The sequence below is a fragment of the Rhizopus delemar genome, genomic scaffold, assembly GCF_000149305.1.
Source record: "Rhizopus delemar RA 99-880 supercont3.10 genomic scaffold, whole genome shotgun sequence".
Taxonomy (NCBI): Eukaryota; Fungi; Mucoromycota; class Mucoromycetes; order Mucorales; family Rhizopodaceae; genus Rhizopus; species Rhizopus delemar.
The window spans coordinates 1,249,711-1,274,368 of record NW_027137836.1 but is presented as its reverse complement, the minus strand read 5'-3'; the positions used below and the strand labels follow the sequence as shown (position 1 = coordinate 1,274,368).

General features: G+C 35.1%; 13 protein-coding genes across 13 annotated transcripts; 7 read left to right on the top strand and 6 right to left on the bottom strand.

The window, feature by feature from the left end:
* Nucleotides 1-934: 934 nt before the first annotated feature.
* On the top strand, nt 935-2,576 carry RO3G_12453 (uncharacterized protein; the record flags this gene model as incomplete). Its single annotated transcript, XM_067667037.1, has 3 exons — nt 935-1,609; nt 1,673-2,519; nt 2,566-2,576. The coding sequence occupies 3 exons, from the start codon at nt 935-937 to the stop codon at nt 2,574-2,576; spliced, it is 1,533 nt and encodes a 510-aa protein (XP_067523138.1).
* A 352-nt stretch (nt 2,577-2,928) lies between these two features.
* RO3G_12452 (uncharacterized protein) lies at nt 2,929-4,575 on the bottom strand (the record flags this gene model as incomplete). The annotated part of the gene is made up of 5 exons (XM_067667036.1): nt 2,929-3,062; nt 3,115-4,047; nt 4,101-4,273; nt 4,327-4,494; nt 4,547-4,575. The coding sequence occupies 5 exons, from the start codon at nt 4,573-4,575 to the stop codon at nt 2,929-2,931; spliced, it is 1,437 nt and encodes a 478-aa protein (XP_067523137.1).
* Nucleotides 4,576-5,036: 461 nt separating this feature from the next.
* RO3G_12451 (uncharacterized protein) lies at nt 5,037-6,450 on the top strand (the record flags this gene model as incomplete). The annotated part of the gene is made up of 6 exons (XM_067667035.1): nt 5,037-5,333; nt 5,455-5,563; nt 5,638-5,873; nt 6,039-6,104; nt 6,164-6,364; nt 6,445-6,450. The coding sequence occupies 6 exons, from the start codon at nt 5,037-5,039 to the stop codon at nt 6,448-6,450; spliced, it is 915 nt and encodes a 304-aa protein (XP_067523136.1).
* Nucleotides 6,451-8,112: 1,662 nt separating this feature from the next.
* On the bottom strand, nt 8,113-8,634 carry RO3G_12450 (uncharacterized protein; the record flags this gene model as incomplete). The annotated part of the gene is made up of 1 exon (XM_067667034.1): nt 8,113-8,634. One exon carries the CDS (start codon nt 8,632-8,634, stop codon nt 8,113-8,115), a length of 522 nt encoding a protein of 173 aa, XP_067523135.1.
* Nucleotides 8,635-9,388: 754 nt separating this feature from the next.
* On the top strand, nt 9,389-9,698 carry RO3G_12449 (uncharacterized protein; the record flags this gene model as incomplete). The annotated part of the gene is made up of 2 exons (XM_067667033.1): nt 9,389-9,435; nt 9,578-9,698. 2 exons carry the CDS (start codon nt 9,389-9,391, stop codon nt 9,696-9,698), a joined length of 168 nt encoding a protein of 55 aa, XP_067523134.1.
* Nucleotides 9,699-9,995: 297 nt separating this feature from the next.
* Nucleotides 9,996-11,343, bottom strand: RO3G_12448 (uncharacterized protein; the record flags this gene model as incomplete). Its single annotated transcript, XM_067667032.1, has 3 exons — nt 9,996-10,895; nt 10,953-11,285; nt 11,338-11,343. 3 exons carry the CDS (start codon nt 11,341-11,343, stop codon nt 9,996-9,998), a joined length of 1,239 nt encoding a protein of 412 aa, XP_067523133.1.
* A 1,404-nt stretch (nt 11,344-12,747) lies between these two features.
* On the bottom strand, nt 12,748-12,903 carry RO3G_12447 (uncharacterized protein; the record flags this gene model as incomplete). Its single annotated transcript, XM_067667031.1, has 1 exon — nt 12,748-12,903. One exon carries the CDS (start codon nt 12,901-12,903, stop codon nt 12,748-12,750), a length of 156 nt encoding a protein of 51 aa, XP_067523132.1.
* Nucleotides 12,904-13,935: 1,032 nt separating this feature from the next.
* Nucleotides 13,936-14,454, bottom strand: RO3G_12446 (uncharacterized protein; the record flags this gene model as incomplete). Its single annotated transcript, XM_067667030.1, has 1 exon — nt 13,936-14,454. The coding sequence occupies one exon, from the start codon at nt 14,452-14,454 to the stop codon at nt 13,936-13,938; it is 519 nt and encodes a 172-aa protein (XP_067523131.1).
* Nucleotides 14,455-16,202: 1,748 nt separating this feature from the next.
* RO3G_12445 (uncharacterized protein) lies at nt 16,203-17,126 on the top strand (the record flags this gene model as incomplete). Its single annotated transcript, XM_067667029.1, has 2 exons — nt 16,203-16,798; nt 16,862-17,126. The coding sequence occupies 2 exons, from the start codon at nt 16,203-16,205 to the stop codon at nt 17,124-17,126; spliced, it is 861 nt and encodes a 286-aa protein (XP_067523130.1).
* Nucleotides 17,127-17,739: 613 nt separating this feature from the next.
* On the top strand, nt 17,740-19,112 carry RO3G_12444 (uncharacterized protein; the record flags this gene model as incomplete). Its single annotated transcript, XM_067667028.1, has 6 exons — nt 17,740-17,761; nt 17,825-17,853; nt 18,037-18,107; nt 18,263-18,645; nt 18,702-18,844; nt 18,909-19,112. The coding sequence occupies 6 exons, from the start codon at nt 17,740-17,742 to the stop codon at nt 19,110-19,112; spliced, it is 852 nt and encodes a 283-aa protein (XP_067523129.1).
* Nucleotides 19,113-19,957: 845 nt separating this feature from the next.
* RO3G_12443 (uncharacterized protein) lies at nt 19,958-20,868 on the top strand (the record flags this gene model as incomplete). The annotated part of the gene is made up of 2 exons (XM_067667027.1): nt 19,958-20,723; nt 20,855-20,868. 2 exons carry the CDS (start codon nt 19,958-19,960, stop codon nt 20,866-20,868), a joined length of 780 nt encoding a protein of 259 aa, XP_067523128.1.
* A 744-nt stretch (nt 20,869-21,612) lies between these two features.
* On the bottom strand, nt 21,613-21,910 carry RO3G_12442 (uncharacterized protein; the record flags this gene model as incomplete). Its single annotated transcript, XM_067667026.1, has 2 exons — nt 21,613-21,700; nt 21,801-21,910. The coding sequence occupies 2 exons, from the start codon at nt 21,908-21,910 to the stop codon at nt 21,613-21,615; spliced, it is 198 nt and encodes a 65-aa protein (XP_067523127.1).
* A 251-nt stretch (nt 21,911-22,161) lies between these two features.
* Nucleotides 22,162-24,019, top strand: RO3G_12441 (uncharacterized protein; the record flags this gene model as incomplete). Its single annotated transcript, XM_067667025.1, has 7 exons — nt 22,162-22,435; nt 22,493-22,563; nt 22,626-22,667; nt 22,737-22,866; nt 22,929-23,143; nt 23,204-23,544; nt 23,620-24,019. 7 exons carry the CDS (start codon nt 22,162-22,164, stop codon nt 24,017-24,019), a joined length of 1,473 nt encoding a protein of 490 aa, XP_067523126.1.
* Between the last annotated feature and the right edge of the window lie 639 nt (nt 24,020-24,658).

Here is a 24,658-nt window from a genome sequence, read left to right as displayed (position 1 = left end):
ATAAAAATAGTATTATTATCATTAAAGAGAAGTGGGAATGGGTTTACAATATTTATATTATAAGTATCCGTGTATTGTTTATTTCTTAATTCAAGCTGTTTGCTCTATTGTAAAAAAACCATCCAGTATTTTGTTGTTTTCTGTTTCTATTTGTCCAAAATGGAAAGCACAGCTTCAATTTTATTCATGAACTTATGCAATAAAGTACCTGATTCATTGGTGTTTCCAATTAACTATTTCCTTGATTAGTTTCAGCAAATTAATATAATTTAAATCATTAATAGTTTATGTGTAAGAGATATTAAAAAAACCGTAAAGTGAGCATTTTTTAAAACAGAATACTTGTGGCAATTACATTGTTATTTTGGTGTTGGAAAATCATCCAAAAATGAGATAACATGTTTATCTTCTCTCTTAATGCCTTGTGGTGATTGTGCTAGCAATTTGACACTATCAGTTGATACTCCTATTGCCAAAGCATTTTTAATTTCTAACAAGATATCAAACAATTCCATAAATCCTTCACAATATATTTCAATGCATTCTAAATCTAGGTACTGTTCGCTAACTTTTATGTACAATGAGTTTAAAGTGATAACAAAACGTCAATTTTGAACAAACTAAATTTAAAATGTAGATAAAACAGTTTCCAAAATACCAATACTGCCAAGCATTTCAAGGTCATGAAAGAAGTTTATTTAGTAGAATCTCATAAAAAAATGTATTTAAGAGCTTTGTTTATGTCTGTTCATATTACAGTTAAACTATGTCTTTCAGTATTTTTAAACATGTAATCTGGATAAAAAGGACAGGAGAATAGCGATAAATAGCTATTTATATCATTAAATCTCAGATATCTTTTCTTTTTTGTTATAGGCCTAAACAAAGTCCCTTTCCCACTTTTTTTTGCTTTCGTTTCTCGAACCTTTCCAATATGGCTTCAGCAGAATTGCCATTTCCAAACAGTGCAAGGAACGACTCTTCTTTATTTGGAGGAACTCGCTTAAGTAGAAGAAAAAGAATCATATTCTTACTGTTATTATTTGTTGTATTCTTTGTACTATTATTCAGTTCTGACTTAAGTCGAGTTCAAAATGCTATCAGTAGCAGTGCACAGGAAGAGCAAGCTTCGACAAGTAACAAGGAACATCAATCTGCAAATGAAGCAATTATTGAAGATGAGGTCTTGGAGGAAGAATTACCTCAGTTTGAAGTAGATACAACAACCACAACCACAACAAAGGCAACAACTACCAAGAAACCTAGCGCAGCAACAGACAAGTTTTCAGCAAAGCCAAAACCAGAGATCATAGTAGAGACACCTGCACAAGCGCAACAACAGCATTTCAAATATTTCATCATCATTGCCTCTAAAGTAAACCATTCGAGTCGTCGTCAGTTGATTCGAAACACATATTTTGGTTTACAAGATAATTTAGAACCTTGCATGAAGAGAGATAAAGGAATTCAATATCTGTTTTGGTTGTATGGGGACTTACCTAAAGCAAAGACAGCTGAACGACGTTTATATGAAACTGAAAAGATGGAGTGGAATGATTTCATTAAATTGGAAATTGATACTTATGATCAAGACATTCTTTTAAAATGGGTAAAAAAAAAAAAAAAAAAAGCAATACAAGTAAGGTGTGTTTTAACATTTTATTTTTTAAAGGCAAAGGATTATTTTCAAAAGTACAACATTAGCTTTGATTTCTTGATCGTTCAAGACAGCTACTCTTTTACTCAATTGAATTATATTCAGCAAACCATTGATGCAGAAAAAAACAAACTCTCTGAAACAGCTGTTCCTACTGATCTCGTTTGGTTCTCACCTCAGCACACAAATTTGCTTGTAACCGGTTCAAATGCATTTGATAAATTATGGAAATATGAATCCGATATAATTGATCTTGTTCCTGACTCTACGCTCATGTCGAACTTTTATGAGTTTAGTAGAGCAGTTGAAGCTCAAAAGAAAGTGATTAGCTCTAAATCAGAGACGAATCGTTTAAGGGAGTATTTCAAACTTCCAGTCTTTTTAGGAGAACAGAATCGCTTTATAACTTGGAGCAACAGTGTTGAAGCTGTTTCTGATATGGCTGTTTCTGTGGCTAATGTCTATCAAGATTCTGACTTTGCTTTTTTGGCCCAGAAATTAAATGTTGGTTCAGTCTCTGTCTGCAAGGTCCTTGAGAAATCAAGTATAGCAGTTGTGACATCCTCCTTTATTTACCCTGACTCTTGTATGGAAAAGGCTGCTCCTCCTGCTGCTGATAACAAGCGAGAATATGCAATGAAACATAACTATGCATTTGTTGCTAGGTCAACCGAGTTTGCTCAGCAAGCACTCCGATCAGATAAGAGAAGAACAGTGTGGGGGAAAATCGATGTGGTTCAAAAAGTATTGCCTAAGTATGACTGGATCTTTTGGTTGGATATGGACGCCGTGATTATGAACCCTGAACAAACAGTTCAAAGTATACTTGATAAGCTTCGAAGTGAATATCCTGGAGGGGCCCGTAAGTTTGAGGAGAATATTGATTTAGTGATTGCTAGACCTACAAGAGACAAGATGATCAATGCTGGTGTCTTTTTTATGCGTAACACAGAATGGGCTCAGGAATTCTTGAGAGATCTTCAAGATTTTACAAAATGGTACAACCTCTCTCCTTCTTATGAACAAGGTGGTATGTGGGAACTGATTCAACTCAGCAAGCATAAATCTCATGTGCTCTTGCTGGACAATGATGATCATACCTTCAACACCCTCCCAAAGCGTTATATTCCTGGTGACTTTATTGTTCACTTTGCACCGGACAAATGCCCTGGTCCTGCTGTCTTGAAGGGATTGGAGGCAGCAAAAAAGATTCAAAATGGAGAAATGATTACTCGATTTGAAGAATAGAAATAAAAATGTAGTTTTATTATTTAAAGGATACCCTGTCTCTTTAAGTCTTCGTATGTCTTTTTGTTGTACACATTGCCTTCATTATCTTCAAATTCTTCCACTGTTTCAGCTCTTGTTTCTTCAGTTATACCTTCTCTCTTTTGTTTTTCATACACTATAAGATATAGTTTAGTACAAATAAGAAACAAAGCGAACAAGTAACTTACAAGCATAAGCATCTTCAATCTTCGTTATTTCATGGAATTGACGAGTATTTGGAATACCCAAACATCTCATACCATGAGCATGTCTCCATTCTTGGAAATGCTTATCGAATGCTTTTCTTCCCATATAAACATAGTTACCGCATATTTCACATGGGTATTCTACACCAAGACCGTGTAATTTGTATAACCAATAAGGAATAGGCTTACCATCCCAGCCAAGAGGTAATTTAAGTGGGTTATAGATTCTTTCGCTATCTTCATCATCAGAATCTTCCTCAATCAATTCTACTTGTTCTTGTTCTTGTTCCAAAGCGCGCTCTCTGTCTGTTAATGCTTGCTTTCGTTCTACATTGGCTTTTGTTTCTTCTCTAAAATTGTCTAACTCAGCGGCATATTTCTTAGCCAAGTGCTCTTTCCAAGCAATCACTTTTCTTTTATCGCCATTCAATTGACTTGTCTTTGGCTGCGACACATTTTGTTCTTCATCTAATTTTTTTTGAGCTTTGATATGTTTCTTTGCTGTCAAATGAGCATCGTAGACACTTGATTTTGTAAATTGTTTTTGACAGGCAACGCAATACAAACTCTGATCCGCATTTCCAATCACATCTTTCCAACCTTCTAATTCGCCTGATTGCCATAACCGATCGAACTCTTCCTTGGCTGCGGTTTCCAGTTTGGTCACATCGTACAAAGGTCGTGCACGACGAAAAAAGTCATAAAGATAATCAATTGCTTGATTTAAATACTGTTTATATTCTTCGGTGGACTTGATTGACTTGGGATAAGCATTGGCAAAATCATCAAATTCGTTCAAATACTGAAGATAGTCCAACTTCTTTACACCTTTCAAATTAAGATACATTACGTGAAGCGAATTCAAATCCAAATATCGACCTAAACTTTCTTCTCCGGAAAACATTCTTTCCAATTCTGCAATATACTTATATTAGACAAAAAGAACAATATAATTGATTAGTATTTACCTTCAAAATCTTCTTCGTCTTTCTTTTGAGCTGAAAAGATAAAATGCACCTCAGGAGGTTCAACTGGTTCGTTAGGAAATTTGCGATGATGCTCCTTGATAATCTTGAGACGTTCATAAAATTCGCGGAATTCATTACGTCCAGAAAGTGCTTGCATCTCTGACTCACGTAGACTATCAGATAAATCAGTCTCATTCTATGCTTGTTTATAAATTAAAATCGCTACCCGTCTTTGTCTTGATAAAGATTACTCAAATATTGACTTTTTTCAGAAATACGAGTCAAGAATTTGTCTACTAAATGTTCGTTATAAAGTCGTTCGCGATGTGTTTTTGCATCTTCCATGTACGTATCAACAATGGCCTGTTCAAGACGTTCAATATCTTCATGAGCGCTTTATAAAGGTTAATACAGTTTAATAAATCTAAAATATCAGACTCTAGTACCTTCTTTGCTTTTCAAGAACGTTATCCATTGTTATGATTGACTGTAAAGAAAAACAAAAAAGAGTTAAAAAAAAAAAAAAAAAAAACCACAAATTATGAACTCAGCCACTAAACATTTGATGATTTGAATGACAGCAAACGTTTCTCTCTTTTTTGCAGGCTTCATGGATTCATTTAGTAATTTACAAGGTAAACTATATTTATACTGTATATACAATTCAAGTTTAGTTTCTTAAAATTAAAGAAAAAAGAAAACCATAGACGCCTTTTCTGAGTTAAACATTAACGTGCCTGAAGGAGACGATGACCAAATTGACCTTTTGCCTCAATGGAAAGACATTACTCAATTCTTGGACGAGGCAACCAACGGTAAAGAGAAACATAAAATACTTGCACATAATATCAGATTGAAATTTATATAATATCTCCTGAATAAGACTTCAAAGTTGGACAGCTGCTTCTTTTAAAGTCGTTTACTTTATTTGAGGCCATGAGTGCTATTGAAATCATGGATCCTCGTATGGATACGGGAGCGCTGGTCAAAATAGCAGAACCAAGTCTTGATATCTCAAAGCAATTATCAGCAGAGGAGACATTAGATATAATGGATAGCCTCGTTACAAGGGAAATTGCATGGCTCTCTGGCCATTCACTCTCGCAAACAGTTTATACATGCATCTACTTTCATCATATCGTTACCTTGAACGAATTGTCGCCCAAAATTATCGCATCAACTGATATAAATGATGTTATCTATAGCGCTTTGAGAGTGTATATACTTGCTTCAGTAAAATGCTGCCATTATATTTGGATGGAAATGGCACAGGGAAATGTTTATGAAGTGAGTTAGCAAATGAGCATCTCTCAAAAAATAAGAAAAAACTAAGTATATATGTGTATGTGCATAGGAAGAGGACTTTACTACTAATCTATTTGGTTTATCATTTGATAATCAGCTTCCCGACATGTGTGTTTTTGATGATCTTGATACTTCTATCAAACATTTGATGGCTTTAAGTAAAAAAAAGAGTAACCCATAAAAAAAGTGAGAAAAGCGATATGCACTAAAAATATAAATTTATTTCGTATAGATTCATCACCTGCGATCGAGGCTATTTTGAATAGAATAGAGATTCGTAAATCTTATCTTTTGGCACTCATTCATTTGTCACAGAATGATGCATCGAATTTAACTCGAGCAAAAGCCAACTTGAAAAATGTCGATGAGTTGTTAAAGCGTGTTGATCTGTCGCTAAGCAAAGAAGTAAAGGGTGCTTTTGATCCGAACATCAATCGAAAGTTAACATCTCAAACACCTCCTCGTCCAGTAGAGCTCGATTCAAAAGAAGACTCATACAAAAAATATACTCAGCTTATTCACCGCCTATTATCTATTTGTGATGTAGTTGATTATTCATCTGCTGTTTCGCTCATGGTTTGTGTACCACATCTCTCCACTCTACCTTAAAAGTAACACATATCCTTTATATAGAATTTCTTTGATGCCTTTGGATCAGCAACACCTTATGCAGATGCTTTTTCAAGGTCCAAACTAAATGTAAGTTGTTGCTTTAAGAGTAAAGGAAAGAAAACCCCTAAACACCTTTGTATATGCAGACTATACTGTTTCATGATCAACAAATATTTGGTACTCAAAGCATTTCAAGCTTAATATTGAGATCTATAGAAGAAATGGTAAAGCCATCTAACTATTGGCTATCATCCTCTAACAAAGATAAATTGCCTCCTGAAACAAACATTGAGAGCTTTATGCATGCTCATGAGATGCTCAAGGCATTTTTAGAAAGAATCTCTATGGTAAAAAAAATAGAATAGCAATAACAATATGATGACTTAAAAAATGATGCCTAAAAAAAGGTATTTTTAGAATTATTTAGAATTAATTGTCATAACAGATCTCGTCAAAGAAGAATACTTTGTAAAATGGTTAGTGAGTGGCAGATATTAGAAGAAGAAGCGGCTGGTATAGATGAATTGTTTCATGATGTGCTGCTAAGTGGCGCTGATTCTGAGATGCCATATTACTTTTCTTCTTGGGCTTATCATATTAAATTGACAATTATGGAAAAAATTCTGTTCTTGGGCTTTGAATTAGAGCTTTATGGACAGCATGAGTATACGATGATACTGTGGTACACTCGTATCCTATTGGATAGTCGCAATTTCCTCTTATCCAGAATTGATCAGTTTATAGAATGCGAAAGTAGCTATGTTAGAACACAACTTTACTTAGGCCACGCAACAAGTGCACTTACTGAAGGGCTGTTAAGAATGGCTGTCACTGTTGAACACACACATCAATGGAATAAAAGAAAGCCTGTATTTGATGATGGAATGACAAGATACTTGCAGAGATTCAAACCTTTTTTGAATTTAGCTTCGCCACCTTTACCTCAATATGAATCATATCTTGCCACAATGGACATGGGAGAATTTGACATAGAAGCTATGAAGGCGGCTATTAAAGAAAATCTTTTGAATGCAAAGAGGTTGTTTAATGATGTGTTGAAGGCATCTAACAAAGAAAAAAGTTCAGATATGTGTTCTATATATTCTCAAAAGGTAAAGAGAGCATGTTTTGTTGAAAAAGAAAGTTAACATAAATATACTGTAGAATATTACAGATATACTACGTACATGTGTTGCCAATGACATTGGTTTACATCACATAAAACAAGATGGAGATAAACTTTCATTCTCATTCAAATATCATCCTTGGTTTCCAGTGCTCACAAAATAAAATCATTTACCTTTCTTTTTATTTTATATCTTGCTTATAATTAATAAATAAGAAAGAGCAAAAGAATATAAATAACTGAATGTGTTTAAGCCAATACGGAGGTGTTTGTCCAATACATATTAGAATAAACAAGAGGAAAAGAATGACAAATTATGTACTAGTTTTGATGAGTTTATTAAACTAAAGACCATTCTAAACTTACAGTAGCTGCTTCGCCGTAATAAAATGTTTTCAAAAAGATCCTTTACACACTCCGGCAATTTGGAGGCTCAGTAATAACCTCTATCCTAAAAAGCACTTAATAATATATGTAAATGGGATTGCCAAAATCAACTTATTTTTCGCTAATAGAGCAACCATCTCCAGATTCTCTACTTTCTTTTCGATCAATTTGTCCAAAGCTAACTGCATTTCTTTACCGAGTTTTACAAAATCTGTTTTCAGGTAGCCATTAAAAAAGTTTCCTAGCTTTTTACATGGTCAAGGATATGACCTGTGCGGTACTTGTATGGTGGGGCAAGGTCATACGACGCTAGGTCTTCAAGGTCAGTAAGACCAGACTGAACAAAGAAATTAGCAGCAGCATTGTAAATGGGAGTCCTGAATCGCTGAAGGGCGACACAGATTTGATGGAGGAATTCTTTGCGAGCTCGATGTACTTTACAGTCAATGGGTCCATTGACGAGAATATGGTCGCAAATGATCAAGAGGTCTAAAGGATTGAAATCGTCACGGGCTGTGATGTTGAATTTGCTCGATTGTGAACGAAGCTCGGTTTCATAACCAATGTGGATAAGGAATCTGACTAAATTTCTATCTGAATAGTGAAAATCCAGAACTTGATGAGTGTTAAGGTGTAATTTGTGAAAGTTGGAGCGCAATTGTTGTAGAGAAGGCAGCACCGCACAGGTACATGGCTGAGTTTAAAATTTGTTGATTCAGCAGGTGAAGAAAATTGTCTGGCAATAGTAGTCAGGTTAAGTTGGAAATTATCGCATTTAGGTTTAGCCGCCTTAGGCGGAGGAGGGGAGGTGTCGTTAGGCGATGAGGGGCGCTTAGACGGGATGGGAGGGTTACGAGGAAGGAAGTAAACGATAGGTGATATGATGCGTCCAGATGGAGAAGGTGGGGCGACTGTGGTTGTCAGCTTCTGAACGAGCTGCTTCCATAAAAAAGCATTTTCTTGTTGTAGCTTGCATATCTCAGCACGGGCTGCAGCTAAGTCTGCCTGCAGTTGCTCGAGTTGCTTGCTGTTGTGGCGCATTGCGAAGGCTTCCAAATAAGATAAAGATCTATAGAAAGTGATGGAAAGTGGGAAAAAGTCCATATTTATTTTTAGTTCATCGCAAATAATTGTTAAAATCGGCGTGAAATTAGTTTTTACCCCGTACACAAAATCATATTCAAAATATAGTAGATATCTGGGTATAATACATGCTTGTCAAGTCTCGAATGGTGCGTTACAGACAACGCACCCAATTTTTTATTTTTTAGAGTCAGTCTACTTCAATGTCTGGCAATAATGAATTTCTGTTAAAAAGCATTTCAAGATGTAAATATTTGATGTATGTTGATAGTATAGTACAGTGATTGAACCTCTTCAGGATCAATTTCAACCTGTCTATATATTATACCTGCATCAACATCTTCTTGAAACATGAAATTGAATGCTAGTTAATCAGCAAAAACTGCAATTTTTAGTTTGTTTGGGTATACCTATTCTATCCTGGTTCACTTCTGTTGCATGCCCTTAACGACTTGTATCTTCAAGAAGAAATTCTTGATTTATAGTAACTAGATAAAAAGAAATAGAAAGAGATCATTAGCTATGTAGGATAACTTGAGATATTTGTACCCAATTGAGTCATGTTAATGAAAACATAGAAGAAGAAATATCCATTTTGTACCGGCATTAAACAATTAAAACATCATACATCAGTTGAACAATTTTCAAGGATTTATCATACACTGCCTAAATTAATCTTAATTAGCAGATTCCAAGCAATACAGTTCTGAAGTTCTCTCTCATTCATTCAAATCCTCGCATAAAAGCGCAATTGTGTCATGTGAAATCCTTCAGCATGACTATAATTTACAAATTGTTGAAATTCATTATATTCAAAAACACGTAATTATGTGTGAGGCAGTGTGATTAATTTAGAATGAAAAGAACACCTTCTAATTCTTTATAACCTATATTTTTATCTTGATTTACCCCAGTATTTTATAATAGAAAAGAAACGCTTTATATGCGCATGAATTTCCTATAGCATGGAATGTAACACTATTGAGGAGTTCAACTTTTTCACAGAACTTCATCCATATACAGAATACAACAGAATTCAATCTGAAAGACATGATGAAGAATCCATAGTACAAAGTGGTACTTGAAAGGTAGTGAGCGATATAAGTAATATTCTTAACCTATCCAAGAGTGATTTCATATATTCTAGACACCCTAATTATGTCTATGTTCTTACACCAAGTTCAGTGTCGACAGTGTAACCGTAGTTTGCATGAATATATGCAACCTCCGGTTTATAATTCAATTCTTTGCAAAAGTGAATGAATACAAATGGACATTAATAAGATAGTTATTTCTTGATTTATAAAAAAAATATTCATGTAAAATATTTTTTAATAGCAAATATGAGCGAAATATATATAATTTTAAAGAATTTCTGATGCTTAAATATTATTAAGAGATTTTATAGTTAATGGTCTTCCAGAATTCAATGACCCTTGGGCTTGTGGTTGATAAGGATATTTTTGGACTTTTTCTTCAATGACTTCTTCTTTTCCCGTTTGTTTGTCAATACCAATAATTTTATCTATATGATAGTAAGCCATTTCGCCAATTTCAGCTGCATCTAATCCTTTAAGCTCAGATTCACGGTCAACACGTAATGAAAGACCAGGGATTCGGTTCATAGCAAATAAAATGATGTAAGTAATAACGAAGCTCCATGCCATACCTGCATTACAGTCTGCTAATTGGTAACCTAATTGAATAAAGTTACGGTTCATCCAGCCACCAGCAATGACGGTTGACCCATCAAGATTAGCAATATAGGCTTCAGCAAAGATCCCTGTCAAAATGGAGCCCACGTAACCACCTACACCGTGAATAGCAAACACATCAGCGACATCGTCGTATTTGAGCCAGTGTTTCATGTGAGCAGCCATATTACAGGCAAATGATCCTAAAAATCCAATGGCAATAGCAGGTGCTGGCCCTACATAGCCAGAGCTGGGTGTAATGGCAACAAGGCCCGCAATAGCCCCAGAACAAAATCCAAGCGCAGAGAATTTATGCTCAATACGATAGTCAAGACACATCCAAGTGATTGCGCCAACAGAGGCTGCTAAGTTGGTGACAACACAAGCCATGGCAGCACGAAGATTACCAGACAGGGCCGAACCGCCATTGAAGCCAAACCATCCAAACCAAAGGAAAGCTGTGCCAAGCACCACATTAGACATGTTGTGAGGTCTGAAGTCATCATTCTTCTTGTCATGCCCTTCACGGCGTCCAAGGATTAGAGCATAAGCTAAGCTTGCAGCACCGCTAGAGATGTGTATAGGAGTCTATCATTAAAATGATAAGTCTGCAAAGTGGTTTCATAATACATGTATAATATTTACACCACCAGCAAAATCAATAGCGCCTAATTCTGCACTCCAACCATTAGGATTCCATGTCCAATAAGCAATAACGTTATATACAAGGGTTGACCATATGAAAATGAAGATAATCATTGGTAGAAGACGCGCTCTTTCAGCTGCAGCCCCAATAGCAAGAGCTGGTGTCAAAGCGGCAAACATGCATTGATAGATACAATAAACAAGATCAGGGATAGTATTCGATGCAATGGAAGTATCCCCTAACACGCCTCGTAAAAATGCATTGTCTAGATTGCCAATGAAGGGATTTGTACTTGTTTTGCTGAATGTTAAACTGTATCCCCATATAAACCACTATAATAACATTGTGAGCTTATCAATTTATATTGAATGCATCTATTCTTACTTCCATACTGACAACTACTAAAGAAAGTACACACGCTGTAATCAAAGACAATGCATTCTTTTGTCGCGCCATACCAGAATAAAAGTAACCAACACCTGGTATCATAAGCCATACTAAAGCTGTAGAGGTAAGCATCCAAGCAATATTGCCTGCTTCATATATGGGTGCATCCATATTTATTTTAAATCGAAAGATATAATAATGAGAAAAGATACAATATAAATCTTAAAAAAGTACAAAAGAAAAGATAAGTAGAGTTTCCTACTGTTTAAAGATAGATAATTCATGAACTACTGGCAGAAAGAAACAGATATGCTTATTCTGAGTTGTAATAAATTTCAGACGGAATATAAGTTCGTTATCTTGCTGATATAGAATAGAATTTCATTTGATTCGATATTAGAAGGTTCCATAACTGGCAGAATGTGTTTAACCTAATCAATCAATTTACTGCACATTATTATGCTAATGTTGCAGTAAAATAGTTAACTATACTACCTTTTGTTAAACACTCATGCAATTGAGTTGTTTAAAGACGTGTAGGACGAGTAAATTTAGAAAGGTCCTTCATTATGTGAAGCATATTATCATTTTCGGTGCTTACATTAAAGCAAAAAAAAAAAAAAAGAAAAGAAAAGAAAAAAGCACAAGTTTTTTTTAAATAAGACTAAGCTGCGTTTATTAACAAATCAAGTACTGCTTAATGTATCATTGCAATGTATAAGTATATAATGGTCCTCCGAAATTATTTAAGTATCCAAGGGACTATTTGGTTTTTAGTTGATCAGTCTTTGTCAATCTTTATTTAAAGCTTTATATTTGTAACGCAGATGTTTTTATTTCATATCAATTTTTTTTTTTTTTTTTTTCATTTTCTGTTAAAACATGAAATGTATTTAATATAAACTTACGAAAGGATCACACGAAATTCGTTTTTGCCACTCAAGTGAAACGGAAAGGAAGCAGGAATGAGCAAAAATTGCCTAATATATATCTTACTACGACTAGTTCATAACTTCGTCATACTTTGGTTCAACTCAATATTAATAAATTCCTTGAGAAACATACTGTGTTCTGAACATGAGTTTGCGTTCAGGTAAAAAATAATCTTACCTCCACAAGGTCAGTTCTTTCTAAATTGACTTTTAAAGCATCAAGGATGTTACTATATTTCAAATATTATGCCATTGACCTTTTTTGCCTTTGATCCCAAAATGGGTTTTTAGCCTCATTTTACTTTACTCCATATTGAGCAAATCCGGGCGAACAGATGTGATAAGCACCCCGTGCTCAAATAGACTTTGTAATTTTGTTTTATTCAAGTGCAGTACAGTGATGTGTACTTATTAACGGGAATAAAGGAGAAACGTAAATATACATCGGGTGAAACGTAACATAAAATGGTAAAAATTAAATGTCTCTTATATTTTTACGAGCTTGTGCGATTTCCTGATGTATTCTGCGTAGCTGGAGAGTAGCACAAACGACGGCTTCATTAGGCCAAAAGGGTTCAGGATCAAAGACGTGTTTCCAATAAAGGCTCCAGACTGCATATGTAGCACACATGATAAAGGCACAACTGTCAAAGAGGAATTCGGGACGGATGTCTACTTTTGCCAGACCAAGAGCACAAATGTACTAGTAACTGAGAAAGTCAAGGTTTATAAGAAAGCTTGAAGCTAAGGTAGACCAAATATGTGTTTTAGCTGGAAAGAACCAAAAAAAGTGTTCATCAGTTTCTTCACGACCACACATGACACTGCTGGGGTCTGGAAAGTGCGACGGGACGATATTGTGGAGCCGAGTTCTACATGAAATTTTCTTGTGGTATAGCTGCCATAGGACAGTACAGGCAGGGTATGGTATAGGAGCTGTTCAAAAGGCGCGCCAAGATGCTTCGGGAGATTGTCAAGTGTTTCAAGATGGGAAAGCCTGAACAATTTACTAGACATGCAAACTAGAGCAGTACCATCCTGTAGTTTAGATGAGATGATAGCATTGAAATTTGGCGCAGGGCGTTGATATCGTATGAGTTGGGTGGAAGCATCAGACTGTTGAAGTAGGGCTCATTTAAAGCATTCAAGTAAATAAAAATTGTAAACTCAAAATGGAAAAATCAAAATGCAGATTGAAATGTATTGTCGCACATCAAGAAATCAATCTTTTTTTTTAAGGAATCAAGAAATCAATGTCCATAGTACAATTAAAGAATATTTTTAAAATAACCCAATTGAGCACATAATCACTTCTGGGATTGAATTGCCCGGGTCAGATCGAAGAGAGGATAAAAGAGTGCTAAAAACCTTTTTGATAGTCAAAAAGGAAAAAGGAAAGGGAATGGAAGAGGTAGAAAAGAGCTCTAGATCTTGTCTAGGAGAGGATTGTGATGGCTATAAGGGGGAGCGAGCTCAAAAGACTCCAAGAAATTGAGGTCTATGAGCCCAGATTGGAGAAAGTAGTTAGTGACAGCGTTGTAGAGAGGAGCCTTGAGACGGCAGAAAACAGAACCAAGTCGTTGGAGGAACACATGTCGAGCAAGTTTAGTTTTTCTCTCAATGGATTCATTGAGAAGCGTAGAATCACGAATGATGGTGGGTCTCAGAGGGTCAAAGTCGTCACGAATAGTGATTTGTGTTTGTACAGCTGAAGACGGAGCTCAGGTTCGAAACCGGTATGGATAAGGAAGCTGACCACATTTCGATCTGAATATTGAATTTCCAGAATGCGGTGTGTGTTAATGTGCAACTCAAGAAGGTTAGCACCGAGTTGATGGATGGGGAGGCAACGGCGAATGGGAACGCGAATAAACGTGAAGCTGGAAGGAGCAGTAGGAGAGGAAAACTGCCGAGCAATGGCAGCTAAACTGTGTTTGGGTTTGGGATTCGGAAGCTTAGATACCTTGGTTGTGGGAGGAGCAGCATCATTGTTGGGCGAGCGTGGACGTTTGGAGGAAGGGGGAGTAGATTCAGAAGGAAGACTGGAGTTTGTAGTTGGTGTAAGTTCAGAGGATATTTGCTTCCGCAAAGAAGCGTTTTCCTGTTGCAACTGGTGCATCTTGGCATTAGCGATTGCGAGTTCATTTTGTAATCGTTGAATGATTTGAAGGTAAGAGGACATGATGAATTCAATGTCCGTAGTACAGTGTTTTAATCTAAAATGAGACGATTTAATAAAATAAATTAAACACTTTAAAAGGTAAAGAGATGAACGCCAAATTTTTTTGAGACAAGTGAACAAAACAAACTAGACAATGCATATTCCTTTTGTAGGTGTTTTTTTTTTATCATACTGTCATTCTCCACCTTTTAATGTGGAGTGCAATGTAATTGAGCAACTGGCTGTATGCACATATATCATTAGCTTTGTAGTGTCGCATCTGAAATGGCAACAGTATAAACACTTGCTTCTTAATGTCTAAGAGGAATAGAGTTTATAATTCAATCATCAAGGCATTATGTTATAAAGCACTGGACTATTTGATCATTATTCATCATATCATATAGTATAAGGTTATACGTAGAATTGCTTCATTGTTATAACTCCACTCTATCAGAGACAATATGTTGTCAAAAGACAATGATAGCACAAATGGCAACATTAATAAAAAATGCTGTCAATTTATCTTTTTCTTTTCTTTTTCTTTATGGAACCGCCTCTAGAGATCATAACAGTTAAAAGTTCAATCGCTGGTATTGGGTGGAAGCCATAACATATTCCGCTACTCAAGACGCTTGTAGCTAGTATTCATACCTTTGTATCACATGCATTCTCCTTTTTGAAGTACATTTTTATTCATGAACTGGAAAACAGCCCTGCGTTTTCCTTGGAGAATTTCATTAATGTTGACTTTTTTTAATGAAGTCTTTTTGTCACTCCTCAATAACTACAAGCCAGACAAGCAGAAAGCTTTGACAAAATCAAGAACTTACATAGGGCTAGTACTCAACTATCGACATCAGTACTTTCAGTGCTGTTCGTACGAGCCAGTTAATATGAAGTATGCTAATCAGATAGCCTCTTATGAAGTGATAAAGACCGTCACTGCTTATCTGAATGGGGTCAAGGTTCAATTTGGAAACAAAGTTCAAATGTTTCTTAACTTGCTCTTAAAGAAGAACAAAAGAATCAAGGAGCTGAAAATCGAGATGAAGAAAAACGGGGGAACAGAGAAAGAGATTGCGGCAACTATGAAGACAATAGCAGAGCAGATAAGCAAGGTAAAGCTGACTATATCGTCAAGGAACATTGAAGATATGCTTAAAAAGTTTTTATCCTCAAATGATTTAGATAAAATCCGTAATCTTTTTGACTCGTATTCGACGGATTATCGATTTGCGAAAGGCACGATCTATTACGACTGTAAAGCTAACCCTATCAAACACATAAAAGAGCACTATAGACTATCAAGCATGTGCGAAGTACTTCAAAACAAATCATTCAATTGCTTTCCATTAAGAAAGGGCTTCATACCATTGTACATGATGATTGATACGTATATTTTAAGTACTCAAATCTTGAAGAATTCCATCATCAGCCACTTGGATAAAGAAGTAGTATGGGGAGCCGTTCTTGATGTTACATCAAAGGAGATGAAACCACAAGGAGAAAAAAAGGTCATGAAGTTTAGAGGTACGGTATACACCGATGGCATAGGTGTGTCGGTATTAAAGCAAAACTACGATACGAAGAAGAAAAGTGGCAGCAGTGGCGGAAAGCCAAAGTCTATTGAAACAGACGAATTCCAGTATATTGAGAAGTTGGGAAAAGAAGATTTGTTGGCTGGTGCTGGCAAAGGTGTATTAATTGATCTTGGCTGTCGAGACTTGCTTTGTTGAATGCATGAAAAAAGTACTGTTGAAAATAAAATGGCTTACCGATATACAAGTAACCAAAAAGCAATGGAAACTAAATCCAGAAAATTCAGGAAGCTCAGGAACAACTTGAAGAGAGACGAAGTGATTGCAGCCGAGTTTTCCCTGTCGCATTTCAAATCTTCAACTGTCAACAAAGACAAGTTTGTCAAGTATCCTCAAGAAAGAGCCAAAGTCATCCCAGTCATGAAAGCGTACTACTTAAATGAAGATCGCCCTGCAGCAGAAGATCAGGGTGCCGGTGGTTTTTTACCCTTTAGACAAATGAAGCTCTCAAGTTTCATCAATCAGCAACAAGCAGTCAAACGGCTAACCAAGAACCTTAGAGAGAGGTTTGAGAATGATACTATCTTAATAGTTGGTAACTGGTCGGCAGGAAATGTAAAGTATCATGAACCCATTAAAGGCGTCGGAATGAGAAGAATGCTAGCCAAAGAAGGCTTCCAGGTGTACCTCCTTGACGAGTTCCGGACTTCTAGTCTGTGTCCTTCTTGCCAGAATGGTGAACTTGAAACTTTTAAAAAAGTACAGGACCCTAGACCATATCAAAGAGAAAATTATCCTATTGCAGATCGTCATGGCCTTTTAAGGTAAGTGATTTTTATATGCAAGTAAAAGAAAAAAAAATAAAAGCTTTCATAATTTCTTTTCAGGTACAAAAACCAACAATGTTTAAAGGCTGTGACGAGCACAATAGAAGCTACTGATAAAGTTCCTCTTCGTCGTCTTTGGAATCGTGATATAGCCGCTACATTAAACTTTAGACGTATCCTTTTTAGCCTGCGTGCAAATGGTGATAGGCCAGAGCGTTTCTGCAAATCGAAAAAACCTCCCTCCACCGGCCCTAAAAGAAAGTATATGTCATCATCATCAGCTAGCACTAGTCAACCGACAAAAAGATCAAATAATCCTTTGTAGTTACCGCTACATTAATCCCAGATATAGTGTAAGTCTTTGAACAACAATATAAGGGTTACTCGTCAACATTTTTTTGAACATGTGTCTACAAAAAGAACCTGCATTGTCTAATTTATTTTGTTCACTTGTCTCAAAAAAAAATTGGCGTTGGTCTCTTGTACCTTTTAAAGTATTTAATTTATGTTATTAAATCGTCTCATTTTAGATTAAAACTGCATAAATTTCAGACATTGCAATTTGATATTGAGCCAACTTCATAGTGGGTAAATAGTTTTCAAAGTCAGCATAAAATTGTTTTACACTTGAACGCAAACTCACAATGCCCACGCCGAATTTCCCCTTTGCACGTAAACAAGAAGAAAGATCGAAAATCTTATCAATCCAAACAGGAAGTCACACTCGAAACCCCCACTTTGGTCATTGAAGTAGATGAATCCGAGGACGATCCCAATGGTCCTGATTATAGCGACGAGGACGTTGAACAAATGTTTATCACATCCGATCTAACTACAAGTAATTTTATACACTTCTTTAAACAAATACAGATATTTAAAATTATAATAGGACTTTTTCAAATCTTGATGGAAGACGATCTTGCTCAAGACAGAAACTGATGGGTCTATCCGCAAGTACAGGTAAACCTTAATAAACAGCCTCCAAAAAAAATTAAAACATATTGACATTTTTATTTTTTGTAGCCCTGCTAGACATGGAATCATCTGCGGTGGTGACAACATTTCTAGGCGTCCATATTACCTAGCAGACATCTATAATGAGTACAGAAAAAAAAAGGACGCTCAACAAGCATATTCAATCAACCAAGAAGTGCGTCCATATATTGACCAATTGATGGTGTAAATATCCATTTTTTTTTTTAGTTTATGTACATTTTGATTTACTCGTTTAATAGGGCTGTTTACAAGAATACAAGAAGGATATCGCAGATGCACCCAACACCGAAGATGCTATCATTGTATTACAGTTTCTTTTTTGAAAGAATTCTTTACAGCATCATAAGTAACCTCTTGTTTTAATTTAATATATATGCATATCTGATTTTAGTGAATCCTTTTGTTTAGATTGAAGTTGTATAAGATTAAAGTGCCTTTGAATCACAGTGAAACCATTTTCAATAGTTACCTTGTTAAACCAAACTTAAAAACTATTTGCAATGCAATTGATCATAGCAAGTTTAATTGGGCAAAAGTAGGATTCTTTGACGGTGAAGAAGAGCTTGTATCCATGACCAAGCAGCTAAAAAGAAAGGGATCATTTGTAGATCACCGATTTATTTATAAAGCAGACGGTGTGGTGCGACTTCAAGAAGCCCATGATATTGAAATTTGCCTAGTAGAAGCCTCTGGTAAATATTTGAATCAAGAAACCAGAAAGATACACTTTGATCATCATAAAGCAAATTATGGCTGTCTTGCGATGCTTAAGACAATTGCTGATCAGTACAAATATGCATCAGTTGATGTCTTTGAACAATTAAAGATATATTTCGTTCATGCAGCAGGTAATATATATTCCATTATAGCTCTAGTATTATCTAACCATTTTATTACTTGATAGACAACAAAATCAAACTTTGGTCTTTTTCTTACCAAGACGAAGTGTTTCATTTCTGGAGAGAAGGTGTGCTCAACATTGAACCAAAGTTCGAAGATAAAGAAATGTATCAACAAGATGCAATAAACTATTACTGGACTTTCAAGGTATATACATTATATAACAATTTGAAAACAAAAAGCCCTTACAAATTTGTATACCTATTTCTAGTGCAAATTAGAGGAAACCTTGGATATTATTAAGAAGATCCAAGTCTCTCATAAAAGCAATATAAAGAAGAATAGATATAATTCTGGAGAAACTCCAAAATCATTATCAGAAATTATCAATCCCAGCATCATCAAATTGACCGAAAATGACCATAAGAAAGGTATGACGGATTTGGGGCCATTTGGTTCATCTGAACATGATTAAATATTAATCTGTTGACACTCCTATATATACTATAAAAATAAATTTGTTTTTCCTTATTCATTTATAATGAATTCAAGTACGTCTATTGAAAGCTGAACTCCTAATGATTAATAACTAACCATTTTAAAGATTTCTTTCCTCATTCAAACACTTCCGGAAAAAAGACATTGAATGCTTAATCCATCCTTCACGATCTTTTTTTGTTATTTTTCCAGCCGATTCACATATACGATCTGTGAGACGATCATCTGCCCTCAATGGTGTTAGAAGAACACCAGCTTTTGCTTTTGACCAAAATTCCTCAATTGGATTCAAGAAAGGAGAACATGGTGGTAAATATATGCGCTTATGTCCTCGTTCTTCGATTAATGCTTTGATTACTTTTGGCCTGTGAATAGGTGCATTATCCATAACAATATACTGACCCTTTATATTATTTTTATCTACTGTCTTTTATTTTTTAAATATATTATCCTTTATAATTTAAAAAAAAAACACACACACACACACAAGACTATTTTTAGTTGTAAAATATCTAGAATCTGACTCATTTGCTTTATCAGTTTACTATCTCTATCAATTTTTCCCGTGTTGTGTTTCTGATCAGAAACTCCCTTTTGACTCTATCTTTTACAAGTATTTCTTATTATTCAGCTTCCCTCCCCCCCCTTTTTTTTCTTCTTGTTTTACTATACTCTAAACGCTACCAGGCATTTCCATATCCAAATGTTTTGTAACTTGTATGCCATTTTGAAAGCTTCTCAATCCTGATATATATGCTCTTAAAAAAAAAAAAAAAAAAAAAAAAAAAAAAAAAAAAACCAAACTGAAACATGTTTTTTAGAATGCCTCGTTTCAAGAAGAAAGCTCAGAGGTTCAAGTATAGTCTTGAAGAGGCTCCAAAAAACATAGCACCTTCTTTCAGGGAGAATTTTACAAAAAAGCAGCCAGATGGTGGTGATGACGAACCAAGACCAAGCACTTCAAGAGCACGAAAAGAAAGAAAACAGGAAGATGATAGTTTACTATTTAATGCATTAAAAGAACAACTTCAAAAAAGGCTAGTTCGAAAAGTAACGGATGTCTTGGGAAAAAATGAAAATGTAGAAGCTCTTAAAAGCACATTATTGACGGCTAAAAGACTAGAACGAAGAGTGGTTCCTGAAGCTGAAAAAAGCCATGATTATCCTTTTGGTACTATCGAAAAGTACATTAAGAGAAATTCCAAGCAAAAAAAAAAAAAAAAAAAAAAAGGTTATCAGTACTGGGTTGATCATGTCAATGAAATGTTTAATATTACACTAAGTCAAGTCCAAGGTCAATCTACTGTCCACAATCTCCCTAAGTCTGCTTCGTCTGAGCTCTCTGATCTTGCTACGCCTGAATTCTCTATTCCTGCTACGCCTTCTCATCCGAAAGAGACTTCTGCTTCCCAGCGAAATCTAGAACCCAATAGAACCTTTGCAGCTCATATGAACCAAATTATAAGAAAGGATTTGGAACCGGAGATTAAAGGTCATTTCAGCAATGTTCTCAAAAATGCCAATGTTGATGCTTTTGACTACGTCTGCAATTATGACTTTAAGGTGTTTAACACGATCCTTCTCCTGTGTAATCACGTATTTTTAATGAATACAAATGGCGATATATCGATACAAGAGACTAAGGGAGAGTTGATTAGAAATATCTTGCCATCCTCTTTTACAATAGTCTTTTAATCTATCACACTAATCATGATATAGCCGAATTTTACTAGTCCGTATCATTTTACTTTGTTCTGTTTTTCTTTGGGAAAATAAATTATGATCTATCTATACAAGTAAAATCTAAAACTTCATTTTGTGCCAACAGCATCAACGATGTTAACGTTGAAACTGAGAAAGAGCTGAGAAAGAAAAATACTAATGTCATATTAAAGAATAGAAAGAGATATGAGGTACACTACATAAAGCTTTTTTTGTCTTTCAACATCAAACTAAAAAAAAAAGTGTGATAAATGCTCAAACCCTGAGAAGGTAAATCTTATATCAGGTTCCTTCTAGAAAGCTACAAAAAAAAGGGGCATCTCTTTGCTTCTTTGCTAAGCATATAGAAGAGGTAGGCATAGTTTTGAAATTTAATGAGATAGTTACATTTACACCTTATCTTCTTTTTGTATAAGTTGCTTCAAGCAAATGTTAAAGAACAATCAATCCTCGCATCATAATTGACTTGATAAGATAAAAAGTTGGATGAAGCAGAGGTATGCGTGGTGTTCCAAGAAAGAAAAAAAAAGACATTTAAAAAAAGTGAATGGAAGACTTGCTTTGTTTATTCATTGTTTTTTTCCTTTTAGTTTAAAAACAACATGCGTCAAAAAAAAAAAAAAAAAAAAAAAAAAAAAAAAAAAAAAAAAAAAAAAAAAAAAAAAACTCTATTGTCTCGCTCTCTGGTCCTCTTCTTCCACTATCTGCTCTTTCATTTACGGACATGGTCATACTCCTGGCTTTATTAAGCTTTTCTAAACAACAGTCGCTTCCACACTGTCAACAAAACCACTGCCGTTCTCTTCTGAAAAGGAAGCAGAACTAGGCTGCAATCGATGATTGCTATACTTTTCGGAGATAAGCACTTTTATTCTTATGTTGTTTATGTCTTGATGACTGAGACTGACACTTCATATACTCTATTAGTATATTGTGTTTTTACCTGTTTTTAATTTTAGATCTATTCCTTAGCTTCCTACTGTATGACAATTTAAAAACATTCGTAACATTGGTTGCTTTTCTTGGAAGCGGATCAGTTGACAAAGAATTCATTTACTAAAGATAGTAAAAATAAAAATAATCTAAAATTTACAAGCGCATGAATACAAATTTTTCAGATAATCAGAGAGTATTTGTCATGAATTGCAAACTTGTTAATCACGACGATTTTTTCTTTAGAGCTGTAATCACAGCACATGAGTGAAACAGCTCTTATGTGACGATTTATTCTGTGGCGTCGACTTCCTGCTGTCATTTTTATTAAATTAAAAAGAGCAGACTTCATTTTTTATTAAACGCAATCAATGGCTATAGATCCTTTTTTCGCCTCTACGCGCAAACGAAAACGTAACAACAACAGATCTGTCCAAAAGAAACAACCAGAGCGCCCAAAAAATACACAAAATAATCAAGATAGTGATATCGAAGGCGATTCGGACGATGCTGATCATTTCAATACTAATGCATCTTCAGAGAGCTCAGTAGAATCCTCTGACGAAGAAATTGAAGAAACTGCCGCTGAGAAGCGTGTACGTCTTGCAAAAGCGTACCTAGATTCTATAGAGAAAAACGCGGAAGGTATGATTTTTATGAAAGAAGAACAGCGAAAATGCATATGCTGATATAAAAATATAGAAGAAATTGATGGATTTGATGCTGCAGATCTTGATAGAGATATAATTTCTGAACGCTTAAAAAAGGACGATGTATGTCTTTTCTTGAGCACTTTGAGTGTAGTAAGCATGTAAGCTAATCATTAACAACGTAGGACGAAGCTGAAGGAAGGCTACATTTAAGAGTTGCTGATAAAGTAAGTGACATCTCTATACTATTTATAATTATTCTTTAATTTATATAATATATTGCTTTTATTATATAGTATAACTTTAAGTGTGAATATTTAAAAACACAAAGATGTAGAGGACATCAACTTGCAGTAACAGCAGTAGCATTAACTGAAAATGGATCTATATTTTATTCTGCTTCAAAAGATGGATCTATTGTTAAATGTATGTAGAGTTATGCTTTTTTTTCAGTCAGACAAACAACATACTCAACAAGTTTTACACAGGGGACGCCAAAACCTTTAAAAAATTACACACATTTCTTGGTGGAAGAAAGGGTGTAAAAAATTATACAGGACACACTGATAATGTGTTATGCCTCGCGATAAGTCATGATGGACAATATTTAGCAAGTGGCGGCAAAGATAAAATCATTAATATTTGGTCAGTGAAGGAAAACAAACATATTGTTAAATTTACACAGCATAGAGACGCTATATCTGTAAGTGAATCTAATCAGAATCATAGATGTTTGATATTTAACAGCTTATTATCCTTTTAGGGTCTAGCATTCCGTAAAGGATCAAATCAGTTATATTCAGCATCTTATGATCGCACAATAAAACTGTGGAATGTTGATGAACGAGCATATATAGAGACATTATTTGGCCACCAAGACCAAATTACAGATATTGATACCCTTGGCCGTGAACGTTGTGTATCAACTGGTGGTCGTGATAAAACAGCAAGATTATGGAAAATTGTTGAAGAATCTCAACTTGTATTCAGAGGTGGAATTACCACAAAGGACGAGAATAGATCAGGAAATTTGTTTGTGGAAGGCTCAATTGACTGTATAACACAAATCGATGAAAGCATGTTTATCACGGGTGGGGATAGTGGGTAATTTGCATGAAAACCCTGTAAATACATAGTTCTATTGTTCTAATCAACCTCCATTTTTATATACTTGCTTAGTGTACTTTCGCTGTGGGAAATCAATCGTAAAAAACCACTATTTACTAAATCTCTGGCTCACGGATTGAATACGACGCAGTTGGAATCACAAGGAGAACACAATCAACCCTACTGGATCACAGCTGTGGCGTGTTTAAGATATTCAGACTTATTCTTTTCTGGCTCATGGGATGGGTTTGTTCGTGTTTGGAAGCTGGCAGGAGATAACAAGAGCTTTAGTCAAATTGCACAAATCCCTGTTGAAGGTGTTGTGAATAGCATCCAAATTAAGACTGCATTTGCTTCAAAGCGTACCTTGCTTGTAGTAGGTGTAGGCCAAGAGTTAAAGTTGGGTCGTTGGATTAGATTAAAGAATGGTGTAAAGAACTGTACAAAAGTATTCGAGCTTGGCTATTTATAAGCCTTTTTCTATAAATAAAGTTAACGACATGCACATTGCTCATACACCACCTTCATATTTGATAAAAATTGTTATTGTATAGTCTTATAGTATACTTTTATGTGCAGCCTTTTTCATACGTTTGCACACTATTCAATTGATAGTTTGCTCTAACTAGTAATAAGTAGTGCAGTCATGGAGTCTTAAATCGTTCTAAAACTACCTTTTTCTTTTGTTTAGTGCGCTTGTTTTTACAGTAATGATGCCCAAAAAAATTGCATTTGAGTTATCAAAGGAACGCTCGCTCAAGCCGTAAAAGCTATATCTATCAAAGTTATTGAGGAACGCAATCCATTTTGTTAATGAAGTAATCTGCTTATTCTTAGTTTAATTCTTATGAATTTATAATTATATACAAAAGGGTAGTTGTTATTTTTGGATTATTATGCTTCAATAAATGAACAACAGTATGTTTTCTATAAGAAGTGCCAGAGAAGCTTGGGTTTTATTGAAACACTATACTCTAACAGTAGCATGTTAAACATACTTGCTTAAATTTTATCTTTGAGTTCGTGCTTTTATTTATTAAAAGGTTGGGAAGGTATGAACCTAACAGGACACACTTTTTTTTTTATACTAAATTATTATATCTGTAGCTGT